This window comes from Theileria annulata, chromosome 2, assembly GCF_000003225.4.
Source record: "Theileria annulata chromosome 2, complete sequence, *** SEQUENCING IN PROGRESS ***".
NCBI lineage: Eukaryota > Apicomplexa > Aconoidasida > Piroplasmida > Theileriidae > Theileria > Theileria annulata.
The window spans coordinates 149,409-167,018 of NC_011099.1; the positions used below are offsets into that span (position 1 = coordinate 149,409).

The 17,610-nt window shown below is 34.5% G+C and overlaps 7 protein-coding genes across 7 annotated transcripts, besides 3 other annotated features; 3 read left to right on the forward strand and 4 right to left on the reverse strand.

The window, feature by feature from the left end:
* Positions 1 to 3: 3 nt before the first annotated feature.
* On the reverse strand, positions 4 to 1,473 carry TA15755 (uncharacterized protein; the record flags this gene model as incomplete). The annotated part of the gene is made up of 2 exons (XM_946719.1): positions 4 to 830; positions 888 to 1,473. 2 exons carry the CDS (start codon positions 1,471 to 1,473, stop codon positions 4 to 6), a joined length of 1,413 nt encoding a protein of 470 aa, XP_951812.1.
* Positions 1,474 to 3,388: 1,915 nt separating this feature from the next.
* On the forward strand, positions 3,389 to 4,519 carry TA15750 (actin 1, putative; the record flags this gene model as incomplete). Its single annotated transcript, XM_946720.1, has 1 exon — positions 3,389 to 4,519. One exon carries the CDS (start codon positions 3,389 to 3,391, stop codon positions 4,517 to 4,519), a length of 1,131 nt encoding a protein of 376 aa, XP_951813.1.
* A 116-nt stretch (positions 4,520 to 4,635) lies between these two features.
* TA15745 (uncharacterized protein) lies at positions 4,636 to 6,406 on the reverse strand (the record flags this gene model as incomplete). The annotated part of the gene is made up of 3 exons (XM_946721.1): positions 4,636 to 4,932; positions 4,998 to 6,055; positions 6,088 to 6,406. The coding sequence occupies 3 exons, from the start codon at positions 6,404 to 6,406 to the stop codon at positions 4,636 to 4,638; spliced, it is 1,674 nt and encodes a 557-aa protein (XP_951814.1).
* Positions 4,669 to 4,728: a sequence feature (2 probable transmembrane helices predicted for TA15745 by TMHMM2.0 at aa 7-26 and 528-547).
* Positions 6,329 to 6,388: a sequence feature (2 probable transmembrane helices predicted for TA15745 by TMHMM2.0 at aa 7-26 and 528-547).
* Positions 6,356 to 6,406: a sequence feature (Signal anchor predicted for TA15745 by SignalP 2.0 HMM (Signal peptide probability 0.023, signal anchor probability 0.937) with cleavage site probability 0.009 between residues 17 and 18).
* A 730-nt stretch (positions 6,407 to 7,136) lies between these two features.
* On the forward strand, positions 7,137 to 8,388 carry TA15740 (cyclophilin, putative; the record flags this gene model as incomplete). Its single annotated transcript, XM_946722.1, has 3 exons — positions 7,137 to 7,235; positions 7,268 to 7,805; positions 7,871 to 8,388. The coding sequence occupies 3 exons, from the start codon at positions 7,137 to 7,139 to the stop codon at positions 8,386 to 8,388; spliced, it is 1,155 nt and encodes a 384-aa protein (XP_951815.1).
* A 60-nt stretch (positions 8,389 to 8,448) lies between these two features.
* On the reverse strand, positions 8,449 to 9,151 carry TA15735 (uncharacterized protein; the record flags this gene model as incomplete). Its single annotated transcript, XM_946723.1, has 2 exons — positions 8,449 to 8,802; positions 8,846 to 9,151. 2 exons carry the CDS (start codon positions 9,149 to 9,151, stop codon positions 8,449 to 8,451), a joined length of 660 nt encoding a protein of 219 aa, XP_951816.1.
* Positions 9,152 to 9,275: 124 nt separating this feature from the next.
* On the reverse strand, positions 9,276 to 13,709 carry TA15730 (uncharacterized protein; the record flags this gene model as incomplete). The annotated part of the gene is made up of 1 exon (XM_946724.1): positions 9,276 to 13,709. The coding sequence occupies one exon, from the start codon at positions 13,707 to 13,709 to the stop codon at positions 9,276 to 9,278; it is 4,434 nt and encodes a 1,477-aa protein (XP_951817.1).
* Positions 13,710 to 14,417: 708 nt separating this feature from the next.
* Positions 14,418 to 17,399, forward strand: TA15725 (uncharacterized protein; the record flags this gene model as incomplete). The annotated part of the gene is made up of 1 exon (XM_946725.1): positions 14,418 to 17,399. One exon carries the CDS (start codon positions 14,418 to 14,420, stop codon positions 17,397 to 17,399), a length of 2,982 nt encoding a protein of 993 aa, XP_951818.1.
* Positions 17,400 to 17,610: the final 211 nt, after the last annotated feature.

The window sequence follows — 17,610 nt, forward strand, 5'->3', positions numbered from 1 at the left end:
AAATTATTCAACAAGTCTCAACGGGTTTTGTTGGTTAAAGCCATTGGAAGATTCATGAGGCATAACGCATACGCTTAAATCCTGAGTGTTCAGTCTTTGGAATTTTGAATTCATCGAATAAAGATCAGGGTAATTGTTAACTCCGTTCATAATGTTGTTCATCATGGGAGCAACGGGACCAGTGGAGTTGGGATTAAAGAAACAATTGGCGAAATAAGAATTGGCATCGGATTTAAACTGCTCCGTCCTCATTTTCTGATCCACAAACCTAGAGGTAGGAAGGTTGGGAAGCGGAACATACTGGTGGATTTCAACTGCATGAAGCCTAAAAGTGTTTGGTCTTAGATTCTTGTACTTGGGCTTCAACTTCTTATCCTCATTTCTTCTGAATGTTCCCAGATTGAAAAAAGATTTCTCTTTCACGTTGTCCGACACGGAGAAATTATTGGGTTCGTTTGAAGCGTTAGAAGGAAGGGACTCAAAGCTCTTGGTCGAAGTAAACGTGTTTTGGTTAAATGATGGAAAACTGTGATAAAGATTCTTAAGACCTAAAGAAGTGGATGTAGCAAAAGTGCCTAGTTTGTCGAGATCAACGTATTTCCTAAGCTTCTTGTTGCAGGTACTAAAACAACCAACATCATCTGGGATCAATGAACTTTGCGATAAAATTGAGCTTAAATGTTGACTATTGAAGTTATTTGTCAAGTCATTTTCAAGCTTGGGTTTAAAAACTCCGAAAAATTTCGAAAAAAAGTTTCTCTTCAGATTCTCATCAACTACTGTATCCGAATCAACAAATTCCGGAGGATCAAAGAAAGAACTCAAAGCGCCTAAAAATAAATTAACGTTGGAAAATAAATAGTAAAGGGGAAATTAGTGAAACGCACCTGTCAGTCTGAACATTTCGTAGTTCATTGAAGCCTGGTATGAGTTTTTTTTATTATTGAGGCAATTACCAAATATGTTGCAAACTGGTCTAGTTTTGACGTTATCTATTGACACATTCCGGAAAATGTCGTCGATGTTTGAAGAAGTTTCGTGTTCATCGGCCTTTATGCTAGGATATGATTCATTAAAAGCCTCTTCATTTTCTGATACTTGTGCCTCTTCCAAATTGTCAGGCTTTGCTTCTTCTTCGTTCATGTTATTTTCCGTCATCTTTTTTGACAAAAAGTTAAATCCTTTGTTAAAACCTAAAGACAACATATTTTCACTATTTAATCCTGAGAGTTGATCCTGATTTGTGTAACCTAAATCGTTAAGTTTTTGAAGATTTGATAATTCTAGGTTTTGATACGCTTCTAAGTCTATATTTTGGTAAATAAATTGATTTCCATAATAGTTTGTATCGATGACTGGAAGTGTGATTAATGAATTGGTCCTTTTGTTGTTGCAGTTCAGGCCGAAAGATACTCCGTTGTCAGAAGTCCCGTTAACGTCAGATTTACCGAACCCACAAGAAACAACTGTCATAATAATTAATTAATAAGTTAAAACTTTTAAATACCTTTTTAAAATTAGAGTAGTTAAAACGGATATCTAGCCCTGGGTGTTCGAAGTGTGTAAATGTGATTCTTTATTTATTCTTCAACAATACCCTTTGAAATTCTTGCTTACAGCTCGTTATAAAAATAGGATTTTAGAGTGCTAAAAATATTAAAACAACTGTTCTTATTAACATTCTAAAGGCATGAGGCGCACTAAGTGGCATGCAACGTATGCATGTTTCTTTTCCTTATTATCTCTTAAAAATCAAATTCAAACCAGCTGCCAATCCTTTTGTGCTATTTTTTGCATTTATTTTACTAGAATCTTCGGTCTTCTACACATTCTATGCCTAAATGGTTTATAAGTTTCAATATCGTGATGTTATGGCTAAATTCATGCCTTTTAATCCCTAAATTCTTTACATTATTACTAAGTTATGATACATATCTTATAAATTACAAGATATTCTTATTAAAACAAGCTATTATTAGTGAATTTTCGTTTAAATATATTTGAATTAACTGAGACAGTTCACACATTACACATTTATTTAAGGATTGATTTATTGATAAATTAATAGGTTTTTTTAAATCAAAACAAAAACTCTACTTTAGACTATTTTCAAATCTTATTTCCAGTATCTGGTTTAACTTTTTTTTGGTTTTCATAGACTATTCTTGTTGATATAGTCCATAATGTTTAATAAGTCTGATTTATTCTGTTAGTTATTAAATTAACACTGTAAATATTCGGCATTTTTTAATTTTATACAAACTAATCATCAATCCAAACTATTTTAAGATGACTTGGTTCTATAGATTGTAGAATCCATGCCATAAATTATTTATCAACTATTGTTTTTTCTATTCTTTGAAGAGGAGAATTCTTAAAACACTTTAATATAAATTAAATTAGAGGATTAAATATATAATATATTCATGTTATTAAGGATATATTGCCAAAATTACCTCAGGTTTGTTTGATGTCATTTATACATAAAAATTAATCTACCAACCTTATATATTAGATGTGTAAGGTAATATCTGGATGGAAATTAGAAAATTGTAAAATACAACTAACTAAATATAAATTTTATCAAAAAACTAATGAACCATAGATATTTCTATAGAATCTTTCAAATAATGTCACTCTTAAATTAAATTATATTTGTAATGAATAAATAAAAATATTAAGAATATCGATAGAAGATTAATATTCAGGTAAGAATTTGTAGAGTTTTTGAATGTTGAGTGAAACATATTAATGAAATCGAAAATTATTGTGATGATATATTAAATAAAACTAAAAGACATACACAAATTTTTAGGGAATTTAAATTTGAAATTATAATAGAAGGAAGAGAAATTAAACTAGTGTAAATGTGAAGTTATTAAATAGGGGAAGGTGATTTTTTTTTTGGAATATCTCTATGGAAGTCATTATTTAAAGGGATTTTTTGAATAAAAAAATGAAAAAATGAAGCCATCGGTAGATCTATATATAAAATTTTACTCCTGAACAAAAATATTAGGAATTCACAGATCAAAAAGTAGGTCAAGCACCCATTAAATTTGACGTCGAATTTCCATAGCACCCCACTGGATCCATTTGAATGTACCACATGCATCGGTGTGTATGGCATTTTAGATTATACTTATATTTAGAAGAGGATCTATCATTAGTTATATTTTTCTCCACTCACAGATAAGCTAAAAGCAACTGTAAAAAATTTATTCCACTGTAAATTATTGTTTTGTAAATTATTTTCCTAAAAATATTACCCATTAGTTGTTCTATATAAAAGGTACTTTTTACACCTAAATTTCCACACCTTTAATATTATGAATCTTATCGTTATCAACACAAGTTATAACATTTTCTAACCATTTTCTAGGATAAAATGTCTGACGAAGAGACTACTGCTTTAGTTGTGGACAATGGCTCCGGAAACGTTAAGGCAGGATTCGCCGGAGATGACGCACCCAGGTGTGTTTTCCCAAGTATTGTCGGCAGACCTAAAAATCCAGCACTCATGGTCGGAATGGACGAAAAGGATACCTATGTAGGAGATGAAGCACAGTCGAAAAGGGGAATTTTGACACTTAAATACCCAATTGAACACGGTATCGTCACTAATTGGGAAGATATGGAAAAAATCTGGCATCACACATTCTATAATGAACTCAGAATTGCCCCAGAAGAACACCCAGTTCTCTTGACAGAAGCTCCCATGAACCCCAAGGCCAATCGTGAGAAAATGACCACTATCATGTTCGAAACCCATAATGTACCAGCCATGTATGTAGCAATCCAAGCAGTGTTGTCCCTATACTCCTCTGGAAGAACTACAGGTATAGTGCTCGACTCAGGAGATGGTGTTACACACACTGTGCCCATTTACGAAGGTTACGCACTCCCTCACGCAATCATGAGACTCGATTTGGCCGGAAGGGACCTGACTGAGTTCATGCAGAAGATCTTGGTGGAACGCGGATTCTCATTCACCACTACAGCCGAGAAGGAAATCGTGCGTGACATCAAGGAGAAGCTGTGTTACATTGCACTGGATTTCGACGACGAAATGACCACCTCATCATCATCATCCGAGGTTGAAAAGTCATACGAGCTCCCAGACGGCAACATCATAACAGTTGGAAACGAGAGGTTCAGGTGCCCAGAAGTTCTGTTCCAGCCTACCTTCATTGGCATGGAGGCACCAGGAATCCACACAACCACATACAACTCAATTGTTAGATGTGACGTCGACATCAGGAAGGATCTTTATGCCAATGTGGTATTGTCAGGAGGCACCACGATGTTCGAAGGCATAGGCCAGAGGATGACCAAAGAGCTCAACGCACTGGTACCATCAACCATGAAAATCAAGGTCGTAGCGCCACCAGAACGCAAGTACTCAGTCTGGATCGGTGGCTCAATCCTGTCCTCGTTGTCCACATTCCAGCAAATGTGGATCACGAAGGAAGAGTTCGACGAAAGTGGCCCCAATATTGTACACCGTAAATGCTTTTAATTTTTACGATCCACTTCAATATGCTTTCATTCAGTTAATATTCATGTTAGTTATTTAAGGCTAATAATAGTATATAATTGTGTATCATAATTTATGTAAAGAAGGAAATCATTAGATTATCGTGACTTTAGGTTTTGCAGACCCATCCTCAAGTAAAAGGCGAAAACGGGGAAGACGAAGGGAAAAACGTCGCACATAAAGACAGCAAGGTTGTGTTCATGAGAAAGAATGTTCTTGGGGAACATCTGGTCGTCAGAGAGCGCCTCAAGACTCTGAGAATAGGCGAACCTGGCCAGGGACAGAGCCTTTTGGTTCATGTCCATGGAAACTAGGGTAGGAAATGAAGTGTCGAGAGAGTTTTCTGACTGCATGAATAGGTGACCCATAGAGTGTTCGAGCGCGTAGAAAGTGTTCTAAATAATTTTGATGTGAGAATTACGAATTAATATTTAGTATTTGGATAGTTAAAACTAGATACCTTGACAAATTCTGCGGTAGATTTGGGGACCTGGTTATTGAAATAAACCTTCTTCACTTGGGACAATTTCTTCAAGTTTATGAGCGTTCCCTTAATATAGCAGTGGTAGAAAATCTTGGAAAGTTTGAGTAGCTCAAAGCGATAAAATGAGACGTTCGCTGGCGCGTCAAATGTAAGTTCGAATGAGTCAGACATCGAAATGTTGTTGGAATCTGGTCCCTTTGAAATGAAGTATTCATTATCTGAAACCATCATCAGATTTTCGTCCAAGTTACACAGCCACAACACGTACTCACTTAAACTTGCTGGAAGACTATGCATATGTCGGATGTAAGTTACCCAAGTCGACACCAGTTCGGAAATGTCCTCCTCAGTTAACTTATACTCATCTGATTTAATTCTATTATTCAAAAAAGTGAAAACTCCCAAATTATCTATTGTGAAGCTATCACGTTTCTGGCCCGTGAAGGGGTCTTTTAGAAACGTCGGTTTTGACGATAATATAACAAAAAAGTTCAGTGAATGTCTAAACGAGTGTTGATCCTTCATTGAAATATCAATGTTTGAAATTCCTTCAAAAAAATTGTAAAAATTAGTATCCTGGTTACCTAATTCAAAAAGTGCTTCTTCGTTAGACTCCTCTGATTCTTCTTTGTCGGAATTTAGGACCATCTTCTTGTAGTAATCAACGTTAGATACAACTCTGCTGTGCAAATTCACCTCGTAGAATAGAGAAATTGAGGACAAAATGACATTCAAATATGGAGAAAGGACATCTTTGGTAAAGTCCCAGGAAACACGTCCTTTGTCGCTGAGTAGAACAAAGTTCAAATCAAGGAATGGTTTGTATTCCTTGATCTTCAGGCCACTGGTATCAAAGAACAATTTATAAATCAAAGAAAATATTCTTTGTACTAGGTCTTCCGAGTAAATTGTTGTGGAATTTATTGTGAAAATCAGTGTGTTTCCGCCCTTAACACGGAGATTGAATTTACTTTTTTTATCGGCATTCTCGTAGTTAACTACTATTGCAAACTTCTTATCAAGAGCCGTAGAATCTAAATTTTTATAAGATGGTTACTAACATTACCTTCGGATTCATCGTCTGGTAAGTCGTCAGATAAAAGATCCAAGCCGCTGGCTTCTAGGTTTGACAATGAAGAGGATAGCCCTTTTGAAGATAAAAAGTTGCTTAGCTTCACTGAAATCTTCTTAGTTAGAAGATTATTAGGGTCATAATATAGAACGTATTCGTATTTAAAAAACTTTGGGTTCAAATTCAAAAATAGTTTCAGCCGGTGTAGGTTAAGTAAGTTTGTTTCATTTTTCAAAAGATGAAAGTATTTCAAATAAAAGATACCAAAAATTAGTGAAAAATAGTATAAAATAAACAGTCGTTGCGATTTCATTTTAAAACAATGTGTTTAACTAAATGAAGGTTAAATTACTAAACATTTAGCGTTAAGATAAAATTTATCCACATTTTTAATAATGTTTTAATTTTCTTAAAATAAAGTACCAAATAAATCAGTTTATAATCATTTATAGAGGGTGTAAAGAATCAACATATATGGGTTAATATTTTATCTTATTACACAAAATTTTTAATATATTTTTTGTACTAGTTATTTTTGTTTTTTTAAACTCATTATTCTGAATATTTTAGCAATTTCTCACATTTTGTTGAGTGTTTACTGATTATTGTTGATTTGCAATAAATTTACCATAAATTTGTAACTTGAGATTCTGGATCCATTTCCGAATATATTTTACTGTAAACTTGAGGATTCCTTGCTATTTCATACTTTTACTGGTGTGCCACTTTCACTATTCTTTAACCTACAATGGGAGAACCAATTGATGTTTCTGGAGATGGAGGGGTTTTGAAAACCATCTTGAAACACTCAGAATTTGACGAAGTGTTAGTTTAAACAAGTTGAGAAATTTTAACTTAGTCCTAAACCCGGCCAAGAAGTGGAAGTTCATTATACTGGGAAACTTGATTCTGGAACCGTATTTGATTCTTCGTGTAAGTTTCGATAACAATATTGATACTCCCTAGATAACCGAAACACGACCTTTAAGTTTGTACTTGGAGAAGGAAGTGTAATTAAGGGATGGGATTTGGGTGTAGGAACCATGAAGATGGGCGAGAAGGCCCTATTGGTCATTCAGCCGGAATATGGTTATGGAAAGTCCGGAGCAGGCGAAGCAATACCACCAAACTCAGTTCTAAATGTAAATTTAATAACTAATAAGATTCATTTTAGTTTGAAATCGAGCTCATAAACTTCAGAGTCAAACCAAAGAATAAATGGGAGATGTCAATTGATGAGAAATTGCAGGCATCACTGGATGTTAAATTGGACGGAAACAACAAGTTTAGCCAAGGAAATTATAGAGGAGCGATTTCAATGTACCTAGAGGGGTTGGAGTATCTTAGTGAATCAAGTGAGTGGCCAGACGAATCAATGAAGCTGGCAAATACCACAAAGTTACAATGTTATCTCAACCTTTCCAATTGCTACTTAAAGGTTTCTGAGTTTAGAGATGCAGAAAAAAATGCTTCCGAGGCACTGAAACTAGACAATCATAACATAAAGGCTCTTTTCAGAAGAGCACTAGCAAGGTTAAATTATGATATTTTGGACGGAGCCATTGAAGATCTGAACTCTTTGCTAAAACTCGACCCTAACAACTTGGATGGGCAAAAGTACTTAAAACTTGCCAAGCAGAAACAAGCTAGTTATAACCAAGCCGATAAGAAGAGATTCGGGACAATTTTTTCCAAAATGACCCTTTACAACGGTATTTCTTAGTTTTTTGAATCTAAGATACTAAATTTGGTCTTAAGAAACTAATAATATTTTTAGAGAAAAAAGGAGTTCGTGACTTGAAATCACTTCCAAAAGTATTTTTAGAAATTTCATTGAGGGATAAAACATTCAAGATGGTTGTCGCTCTTTTTTCTGATACTGTTCCCAAAACTGCTGAGAACTTCAGGAAACTATGTCAACCAGACCACGAGTTCAATTATAAAAATTGTAAATTCCACAGGGTTATTAGGGGTTTTATGGTTCAGGGAGGTGATTTCACTAATGGAGACGGAACCGGCGGAAGAAGCATTTACGGAGAGAAATTTGACGACGAAAATTTCATAGATAAGCATACTGAGAGAGGCCTTTTGAGCATGGCAAACTCAGGACCAAACACCAACGGCTCACAATTTTTCGTGACGTTTGGTCCTGCGCCTCATCTTGATGGGAAGCACGTTGTTTTCGGGAAAGTTGTTGAGGGTCTCGAATTCCTAGACGAGTTGGAGAATGTCGAGACGGGACCAAGCGATAGGCCTGTAAATGACGTGGTTATAGTAAATTGTGGATCTGTGTAGTGTATAACAAGGAAACTTTAAATTACTTAATGTGTTATGCGATAATATTTCGATATCGGTTTACTCTTTAGAACCAGTAAATTGTTTACTCATGTCAGGTTCCATTTTAAGCTGGGTTTGAAATTTACCGATTTTGGTTAGTGACTCATTTTTGGTCTCATTTGGAACAAGGACCATCTGTCCGTGTGACCATGTGGTCAAGGCTGAAGGTATATAAATGACGTCCCCTGGCTGGAGTAACCACTTTAATGATTCCCTTTTAGATTCCTCATCATCGCTCCATCCATTCCAATCTGAGTCCTCGTCAAATTCAGAATCTATATATTTCATTTCACCCTTAGTAGAGTTTGATTGTGTTGGCTGGACTTCCTTGATAGTGAAACCGGGAGCAGAATCTAAATCCAAAACTGGAATCTAAATATTATAGTTAGTTTTAAGATGTTTTTTGTTAAATTACCTTAGAGAACAGATATTGCTCAACTTTGGAGGCGTTGTGTCCTGAAGTCAAACTAACGTAGGAAGTGAGCTTTGAAATTGTATCCATGAGGATTCCATGGGGAACTGCTAGTGTTATGCTTCCTGATGAGTCCGCTAACTTGTAATGGTATCTATAATTCCTGAGTTCAGTTGTACTTTGGGGTGGATCACTTATAAATTCCACAATCACTCCGTGAAGCGATACATTTTTTAATCCTGGCTTTAAATTTTTTATATTTGAGAAATCAGACCCATTTAAATTAGAATTCGGTTCATTTTGGTTCATAACCTTAATGAAGATTATGTAAATTGTGAAATGAACACCAGATATGGCTACACATATTTACGAAATAATTTAAAAATAAAATACTCATGAATCTAAATACAAAGTATTTAAATTAGAATTAAATTTATTGTTGTAAAATATACTTAAACAACATCGAGGTTGTATTTGCGAGTCGATATGAATCGGAGGAGATGTGGACGTTGTAATAGCTGGGTGAAATTTCAATCATTGCAAATATGGTGAATTTGTACAGCTCAGTTGAGTTGAAATAGAACGGAGCCGAGAAGGTGGACGCCAAATAAAAATACTGGTCAGATTGTTGTAGAATCTTGAACCTTCCATATGTTGTTATGATCGTTAACACATCTCTCAGATTCAGCACCTTTGGAATGTTAAAATACACCTTGTTCTTCATTATGTGTCTAAATTTGTCGGAGTTAAAGTATCTTTGGGACAAGCTGTTAATATCTAAGGTGGGCACGAAGAAGCAAGAAATTGCTATTGGCAGATAAATGTTATATTTTTTATCTGTACTTGCGTCAACATGTGCTGTGATTTCAAGCTTTGGGAGACCCACAAATGGTCCAAAGCAATAGGTACTGAAGTACTGGGTAATTTTAGCTTCAGGTGTAAGACTCAGGTTTTTAAACTCCTTATTGAGGAACTTTAGGTTAATCGGGAAGTTTTCGAAGTTTGAGTAATCCAAAGAAATAGAAAATGAAAATAACGAGTTATTTTCAATTGTGATTGTGTTTTCATTGTACAAAACAGGCTCATATCTAGTATATTGCTTAAATTTGACTGAGAAAAGTTCATCTTGGTAAATTATATCTCCTCCACGTTTAATTACTCTTTTGACTATGTTTGAGTTTGTTATTGCACCTGAATTGTCGAGTTTTTGTTCCGGTTCCTTTTCCTCAGTACTTTTTGGAGTTTCAGTTTCCTCGTTTTTGTCTTTCTTACCACCATTTTCTTGTATTTTGAAATTCTTAACAAACTTTTCATTATCATTTACTATTTTAACATATTTTCCTATATTATCCATATTTTTATTTGATCCGTAATCTGTGTTACTGGTTGAACTGAGTTCTACTATTTTACTGGTGGTTTCGGCCTTTCCAAATTGATCATCTCTACGATACATATTGCGATTAGAAGCATAATATCTAGGATCAGGTTTGTGTACGTAACTTGATTCTGATAAATAGGAGTCATATTCGTCTGTGAATGAGGTGTGATTGTCAAATGGTGAGGTGGCTGAAACGTGTTCGTAATACGATGGGTCATATCGGTCCTCGTATTGACTCCTTCTTCTATGATTTCTATTAACCATATGTCTGTTATAGTAATGTGCAGGATGTACACGATAATTTGTTGGCATTCCGTAATCATACTGGCTTCCTTCTAAGTTACTTGTTGTATACAATGAGTGCTGGTACCTAAAATCATTATCGTTTGTCGGTTGTTTTTTAATTTTATCATGCTTCTTTCCTGATTTACTTTTACTTTTATGTGATTTTTCTTCATTTTCTGATTCCTTTCTATCTTTTCCTCTTCTTTTTTCACCCTTTTCTTTTCTGTGACTCTTCTCACTTTCATATCTATCCTTTTCACCTTTATGTGACTTTTTTCTCGATTTTTTATCTTCTGATTTTGAGGATTTATCAGAAGTTTCTGATGATTTTAATTCCTCTTCAAAGCTAAAATCAGAAAGTTCCTCGTTAGATTTATACTTATTATAAAATACTTTATGATAATTTAAACTACCTTCCTTCGAGTCTTCTTCGAGATCATCTTCACCTTCTGCATCACCTACTTCTTCTTCAGATTCTTCTTTATTTTCTGAGAATTTTTCGTATATCCCCTCGGGTATTTTTTCATTTTCTCCTGATTTAGTGCTCTCGTTATCCACTTCATTAAAATCTAAAATTGGGTATCCGTATTCATTTATGTTATCTTCAAACTTGCTCGGTTCCTGCTGATTTTCAAAATCATCAAAATGTTCTGGGTTATTTTCTTCATCTGCTGAAAAGTTGTCCGGGGATAATTTTGTCGATCTGTTTGAATTTTTAACATCGAGTTCTTCTTCCGAAAATATACTTTCATCTTCGAAATCTGAGATTTGCTGACGTTCAAAGGACAAATGTTCAATTCCTCCCAATAACCTTTTCGCCAGTTGCGACTGCTTTATCAGTTTGTTTTTTAAATTATCGGAAGGAATTCCTTTGGTAAAAACTATCTCAGCTTTCTTCGAGTCGTTGCAAATCCCTTTTTTGTCCAGAAGGTCAGATGATTTTTGTAAATCTGTTGAACCGTAGTTGATTGTGTAGTAATTAGTTTGGCCAGGATTGTAGGATGTTGGAATATATGAATTGATTGTCAGTGGAGTATGGTATCCGTTTGTTATATGGGTATTTATTGAGTATGTAGAATATGAGGGGAATGGGATTGGGGAGGATATTGAGGGTTTCACAAGTGTGTTGTCATATGGTACATTTGAGGGAAAGTTTGAATTTTTCTTTGGCAAATAAATGTTTGATAATCTTTTATACAGATTCTCATCCAAATTTGAAAATAGTTCTTTGCCGAATATTTCTTCTCTTGCTGTCTTCTCTTCTTGGTCAAATTGTTTTTCCTGCTCCTCTGATATTGTTTTAGAAAGATTATCACTTCCGAATGTGTGGCATTTGTCAAAATAATCTGTGTGTAGTGAAGCTTGGATTTCCTGATAAGTCTTAGAATTTGCTACAAATTTCGGTGGTTTTGACTCCAGGTATTTATTTATTCTCTTCAGTGTATTCATTACATACGATATATCTTCGTTCATGTTTTCAACGTCGTCAGTTTTAGTGGAGTCATCACAATCTCTCTCATCCTCTTGAATTTCAATTTCTTCAGGAATTTGTATATTGTTTACCAGACACTCAACCTGCGTATCATCCAACACCAGTTCATCTGTTAAATTATTTAAATCAAATTCATTTGATTTTCTCTGGGTTGATTTGAATGAATTTGACCTTTTACTTTTGAATAGTTTTTTATCCTTTTTGTCAACAAACTGGTTCATTTGCACCTCCATCGACTCTTCATTTTCTATCGTCTTGTCTGAATTAGAATCTGAATCAAGTTCCTGAGATCTATTTTCTTGTGATTTTTCTCTGCTGAACATTGATTTTTGTGCAAATTCATCCAGTGACTTAGACCTTTGGTAAGACTGTATTGATTTCTTGTTCGAATATTGTACATCCTCGGAATTGGATTTATTCAAATTAGCGTCTATTAATTCATCAACTGTTGATAGTACTGATGTACTCAAATGTTCTGTTCTATGGGTTGAGATGCTTGACTGATTATTCAAATTGATTCCGAAGGGATCGAAGATATCTTCCAATCTTTCTTTGGAGATATTTTTAGATGATTCCTCACTAGTCATTCGATAATTTAATAGTTGACTCTGTGTTTCAACTTGTTGATGCAAAGATTCAGTTTCATCTTGTCGTGAGATATCACATAATTCTGTGCTCACGTCTGATTCATCCCGATTTATTTGTTCTGTACTAGTTTCATTTACATTATGTTCTTGTGTTGAATTATTGAATGGATCGAAACTTACAGGCGATAAATTGTTTCCAATATACTCTTGATCCAACGATATGCACATTTTGCTATTCAAGGTGTTGATTAAGTGTTTGATGTAGTCTAATATGTTCATTAACTGGTCATAGTTTTCCATTGATTCTGAGTCCACTGATTCTTGTATCAAGTTTTGTGTTTTAAACTCATACAGACTCAATGTTCTGATTAATTCCGAAATTAGCGATTCATCCACTGATGAGTCGGGTTCGAAGATATTATTACTTTGCATCTGTGCTTCTATTGTAGATATATTTTCTTGTAGTTCTTGGGTTCTTTCTCCCAGCGATTTCACCATGATCAGCTCGTCAGTATCACCCAACGTGTTCAACGACTCATTTCTGTGGTATGGCATATCCCAGGAGCCCATTGTAAACTTTACTCCCTTCTTCATCAACTTCGATTTGATTTTATTTGCTTCTTTTGAAAACTTCTTAATATACACTGGTATTCCGTCATCTGGGAGTGTTCCGTACGAATTGCAATTTGAGAACTCGTCGATGACGTGGACTACATACTCCGAAAATCGGATAATTTCTAGTTGTGGGATATCTTTGCGGAAGCAATATGGACGACAAGTCTTTAAAACCATTGCATATTTGTATAAAATTTTCAAAAGATCAGATTTGTATAGCAGAAGGCAGTTATAATCACGGACTTTTGAGATTAGGACGAACATCTGGACTATGTTCGTCTTATCCATAACGGATAGTTTATTATTTTTGATTCCGTACTCTCCTAATGCTACTAATGTTTTTAGATTTCGTATACTGCATTTTTCTACTAGAGATTCACAAAATGCTCTTGATGTTTCATGTGAACTGCTCTTAATGAACCTAACATATTGTTTTTCTAGTTCCTTCTTTTTATAATGAACGAGATCTCGGGGAATGTTGCTCCGAGCGTAGCAAGCAAATAAGACCATTGCTGAATTTAACGATAATGAGTTTCAAATGAGTATTCCATTAGGAAATATTTAATAGATTCTAGAATTTTAAATGATATAAATTTATTGGTCAATTTGAAAAATATTATAATTCAAAATTAAGAATTATTAGCTGAAAAACAGACTTTCCTTAAAATATAAGAGTCATACTTAGTGACTATAAGAATACATGCTACAAAATTAAAATGCCATAAATTACAGTATTTATCTGAATTTTCCAATTTTAAAATATATCTATTGATGAACAACTAAAAAATTAAAAATATGAAATAATAGATTAACTAAAGGAAGTTACATGTAATATGAGGGTGGCCCCTTGGACAATATTTATATTTTTTCTCATGTATGTATGTTTTAAATTCTTTATTTTGTATTTTAATTATATCTATTTAATTTTAGATTTATTTTAATTGTTGTTTAAACTAATGAACCTTACACCTCCACAAATTTCTTATGCTGAGTGCACTGGCCATTCTTCTCTCAGTTTAACCTTATTTTTGAATCTGTAATTTGTAGATTCTTTAAATATTAAATTATTTGAATTGTAAGATAGGATTATAATGCCAAGTTTTTGGAAACATGATTAATTTTCCTCAAATCTATATAATAGAGATATAAATTTTTGTAAAAAATAAATGGAATGTAAAATAGGATAGAATATAGTGTATTTTATAGATGTAGTTTATCATGGTCCGGTTAGTGCCTCCATTTTTAAGGAATATCATTGGTTCTCCGGAAGATAGTCAACACGTGACTGCTAACCATGACAACAAAACTGAAACTATAGAAGAAAATGTAAATATTAATAAAGAGTCAGATTTAAATTCATTTGAGCCCGTAGATCCGCCCTACTTTATCAAAGATGAGCAACTTAAGGGGTTGGTAATTACAAGTAATATCGCAACCATAGCATCCATAGATTGGGGACCCCCAAAATTAAACGCTACCCTTCTAGATGAGCTCGGAAACAGCGGTAAGTACCTGCTGGATATTATTAGAGGGAATAAAACAACGGTCGAGAATCTTGAGGAAATTACCAAAAACATAAAAAACGTGCCCAAAGTCTATGAGTCAGACTTCAATGTTTACCTAAACCAGATAGAAGAAATATATTCCGAATGCCCAGAGTTTAACATTTTAAGGGACAACGTACAGGAAATTGTCGAATCGCCTAGTGTAGCTGTAGAGACTAATATTGATAACATCCCAAGAGAGTATTTCGAAGATGACTATAATATTCACGAGAATGTTATATTCAACAAAACTCTGGACGAAATCCCAGAGTCCATAGAGTTTCTTGAGTCTCAGCTGATGCAGATTAATACGCAGTTGAGAGAGCTGGTTGGAACACACCTAAAGCACGTCGGGGAGTCCTTTGTGTGCATTGAGGACCTGAAAAGCTCATTCTTGAGCATAAATGACCAGATTTCAAATGTTAGAAGTATTTTTGATAATCTTAAGGGGATTTACAACTCTCCTGTCAATTATAGCTACTTCAAAAACTCAAAGATAGGCGAGGATGACATAACTCCGCCCTCATCTAAATCAATTGATTCTCAAACAAATGAATCTAGGTCGTACACATTACACGAAGTATTGATGTTGAAGAAGAGGGTTTTGGAAGTCTTGGAGTACTTGTACCTGCTGAAAGGCATATCTTGCACTCCTGACTACATTCAGGGAATTATCGAGATTAACAACATGGCTCTGGCAAGGGTTTTTGCAAGTGTGGCAATGGAATACTTTGAGAATGATTTGTCAAAGTTTAAGATTACTAATTCAGTCCTGCTCGTCTTGAAGGACACAATTAGTAATTTAGAACAAGTGGGAGAAGCCAAGTTTATTGATTTGACGTTTTTTACACTAACTGAGTGTTACTCTTGTGATGACTTGGAGAAATATGAGAAGGAGTTAAGGCCGACTTTGGAAAAACTAGAACAAGTTTTGGTAGTTTTGACGATTTCAGGATCAATAAGTGACACACTTTCAACGCTTAAGAATACCCCGATAATACCAATTAACTACTCTACCGAATCACCAGTTACCATGGAAACGTTTCAGGAACAACTGGATAAAGTGCTCAGAGGGTTTGAGCACTCTAACCTGTTTCTACTTCACCTTCTAAATTCACTAACTTGTGTATATCTGTTCAACAAGGAGGGACAGTATTTGCCAGACTCTTCCAAGTCAAGTGACATAGGCAGGAAAATGATTTTAAAGATACAAGATAGCTTCACTGATGGGATTAATCGAGATTATCAGAAAATTGCCGAAACAACACAGTTTTTAAAAACCCATTTAAAATTGCCATTGACCTGTAAATCTGGTTCCTACTCTGAAAGGTATTTGGAAATTTTGAGTGGATTTGATTTGGATGATGAAAACAGTAGGTGTGATAGCACTACCAAGACTATTACTGATTGTGATAATGGTGATTCTACTAACGATGAGGATAGTTGTGTGGAAACCCAAGATAAAGTAACAAGTGATTTGTTTGATTACTACGAAAACCTGTATTGTGTAATGGAAGGCGTGTTAGTTAAAGCTTTAGAAAAACTATTTTCAAATTTTAAGATTGAAACACCCAATGAAGGAGCTGTTACCGAAATAGAACCTGTAATGTTAAGCCTTAAGAAGGTAGAGAATATCTATAAGGAAAGCTTAAAAAATTACATAAATTGTCCTAAAACTACTGAAAAAATGTTAGCTGAGATTTTAAGAAATCACCTTAAATTCCACAAAATCCAATGTGAGTTACCTCTGAGTTTTGTGGAAAAGGATCTGGGTTCAGTTCTGACAGGCGTGTTGTACAAGTATATAAGCGCTGAGTCGAAGAAGAATGTGGAACTAATATTTGAGCAAAGTCTGGTCAAGGTGCACGAAAACTTAAACCAAGAAACCTGGGTTGTTTTTGAAAAATTGGAACTTGAAGGCAAAACCTTTAACCTGATACATTCATCCATTCTATTAAACGAGAACTTGGATGTGTACTTTGGGATCTCAGAAAAGTTCTCCTTCCTTTCAAGTGCGTCAATTTCCAAGTCAATAAACCTTTTCGCCTATTTTAGCACTTTGATAGAGAATGAACTTGAAAAGAATCTTTGCGTGAAAAAACTATGCCTCATCATTCAGACTCTTGATTTCTTTACCCTTTCAATTCCTCTGAAAATAAGAAACCTCTCAATCCATACTCAAAAAACTGGCCAAACAGAAGAAAATGACACCAAAGACTACGATTTGTTGTTAGTTCTGGGAATTAATGCAGAGAACTGTGTTATGGAAGCAAAGCTCCTGAGGAAGAAGTCTGCCGAGCTCCTCTCAAACTTCATTTTTTCTCAGATCAAAATCCACTTGATCAATTGGGTATTCAAGTACACAGACCTTCAAGATAACACACAGTCTGAGGATCCAACTGAAGATGTCAACTTGGTGATGAAAACAATATCTGATTTGTATTCCGAGTGTTCACAGATCTTTTCTGTTGAAGATTTGAGAGAAACCTTTTCAGACTCTTTTGACAAGCTCGTTGATTTGGCTAAGAAACAAAACCTCGATTTCACCAAGTTTGATAGATTTTCAGACGACTGCTCCAGAATCATGACGGAATTATCTCACCTCTCGGACATAAAGCTGGAAATACTCTCACTCGCTCATAGACTGTCTAATTAATATAATCATTAAATTTTAATACATAAGTATAGTGGTTATGTGATCTATATACTTTTGTATCTAGTTAGATTTTATATATTAGTGTGTTTTCATGAAGGAGAGATTCTACCCAAAAGTGGGTTAAAATTAAATAATTTTGCCATAAAATTAAAAATTTTCACTTAGGAACAAATTTTCAAAATAATTTGAGAATACAACTAAAAGGTGGAAA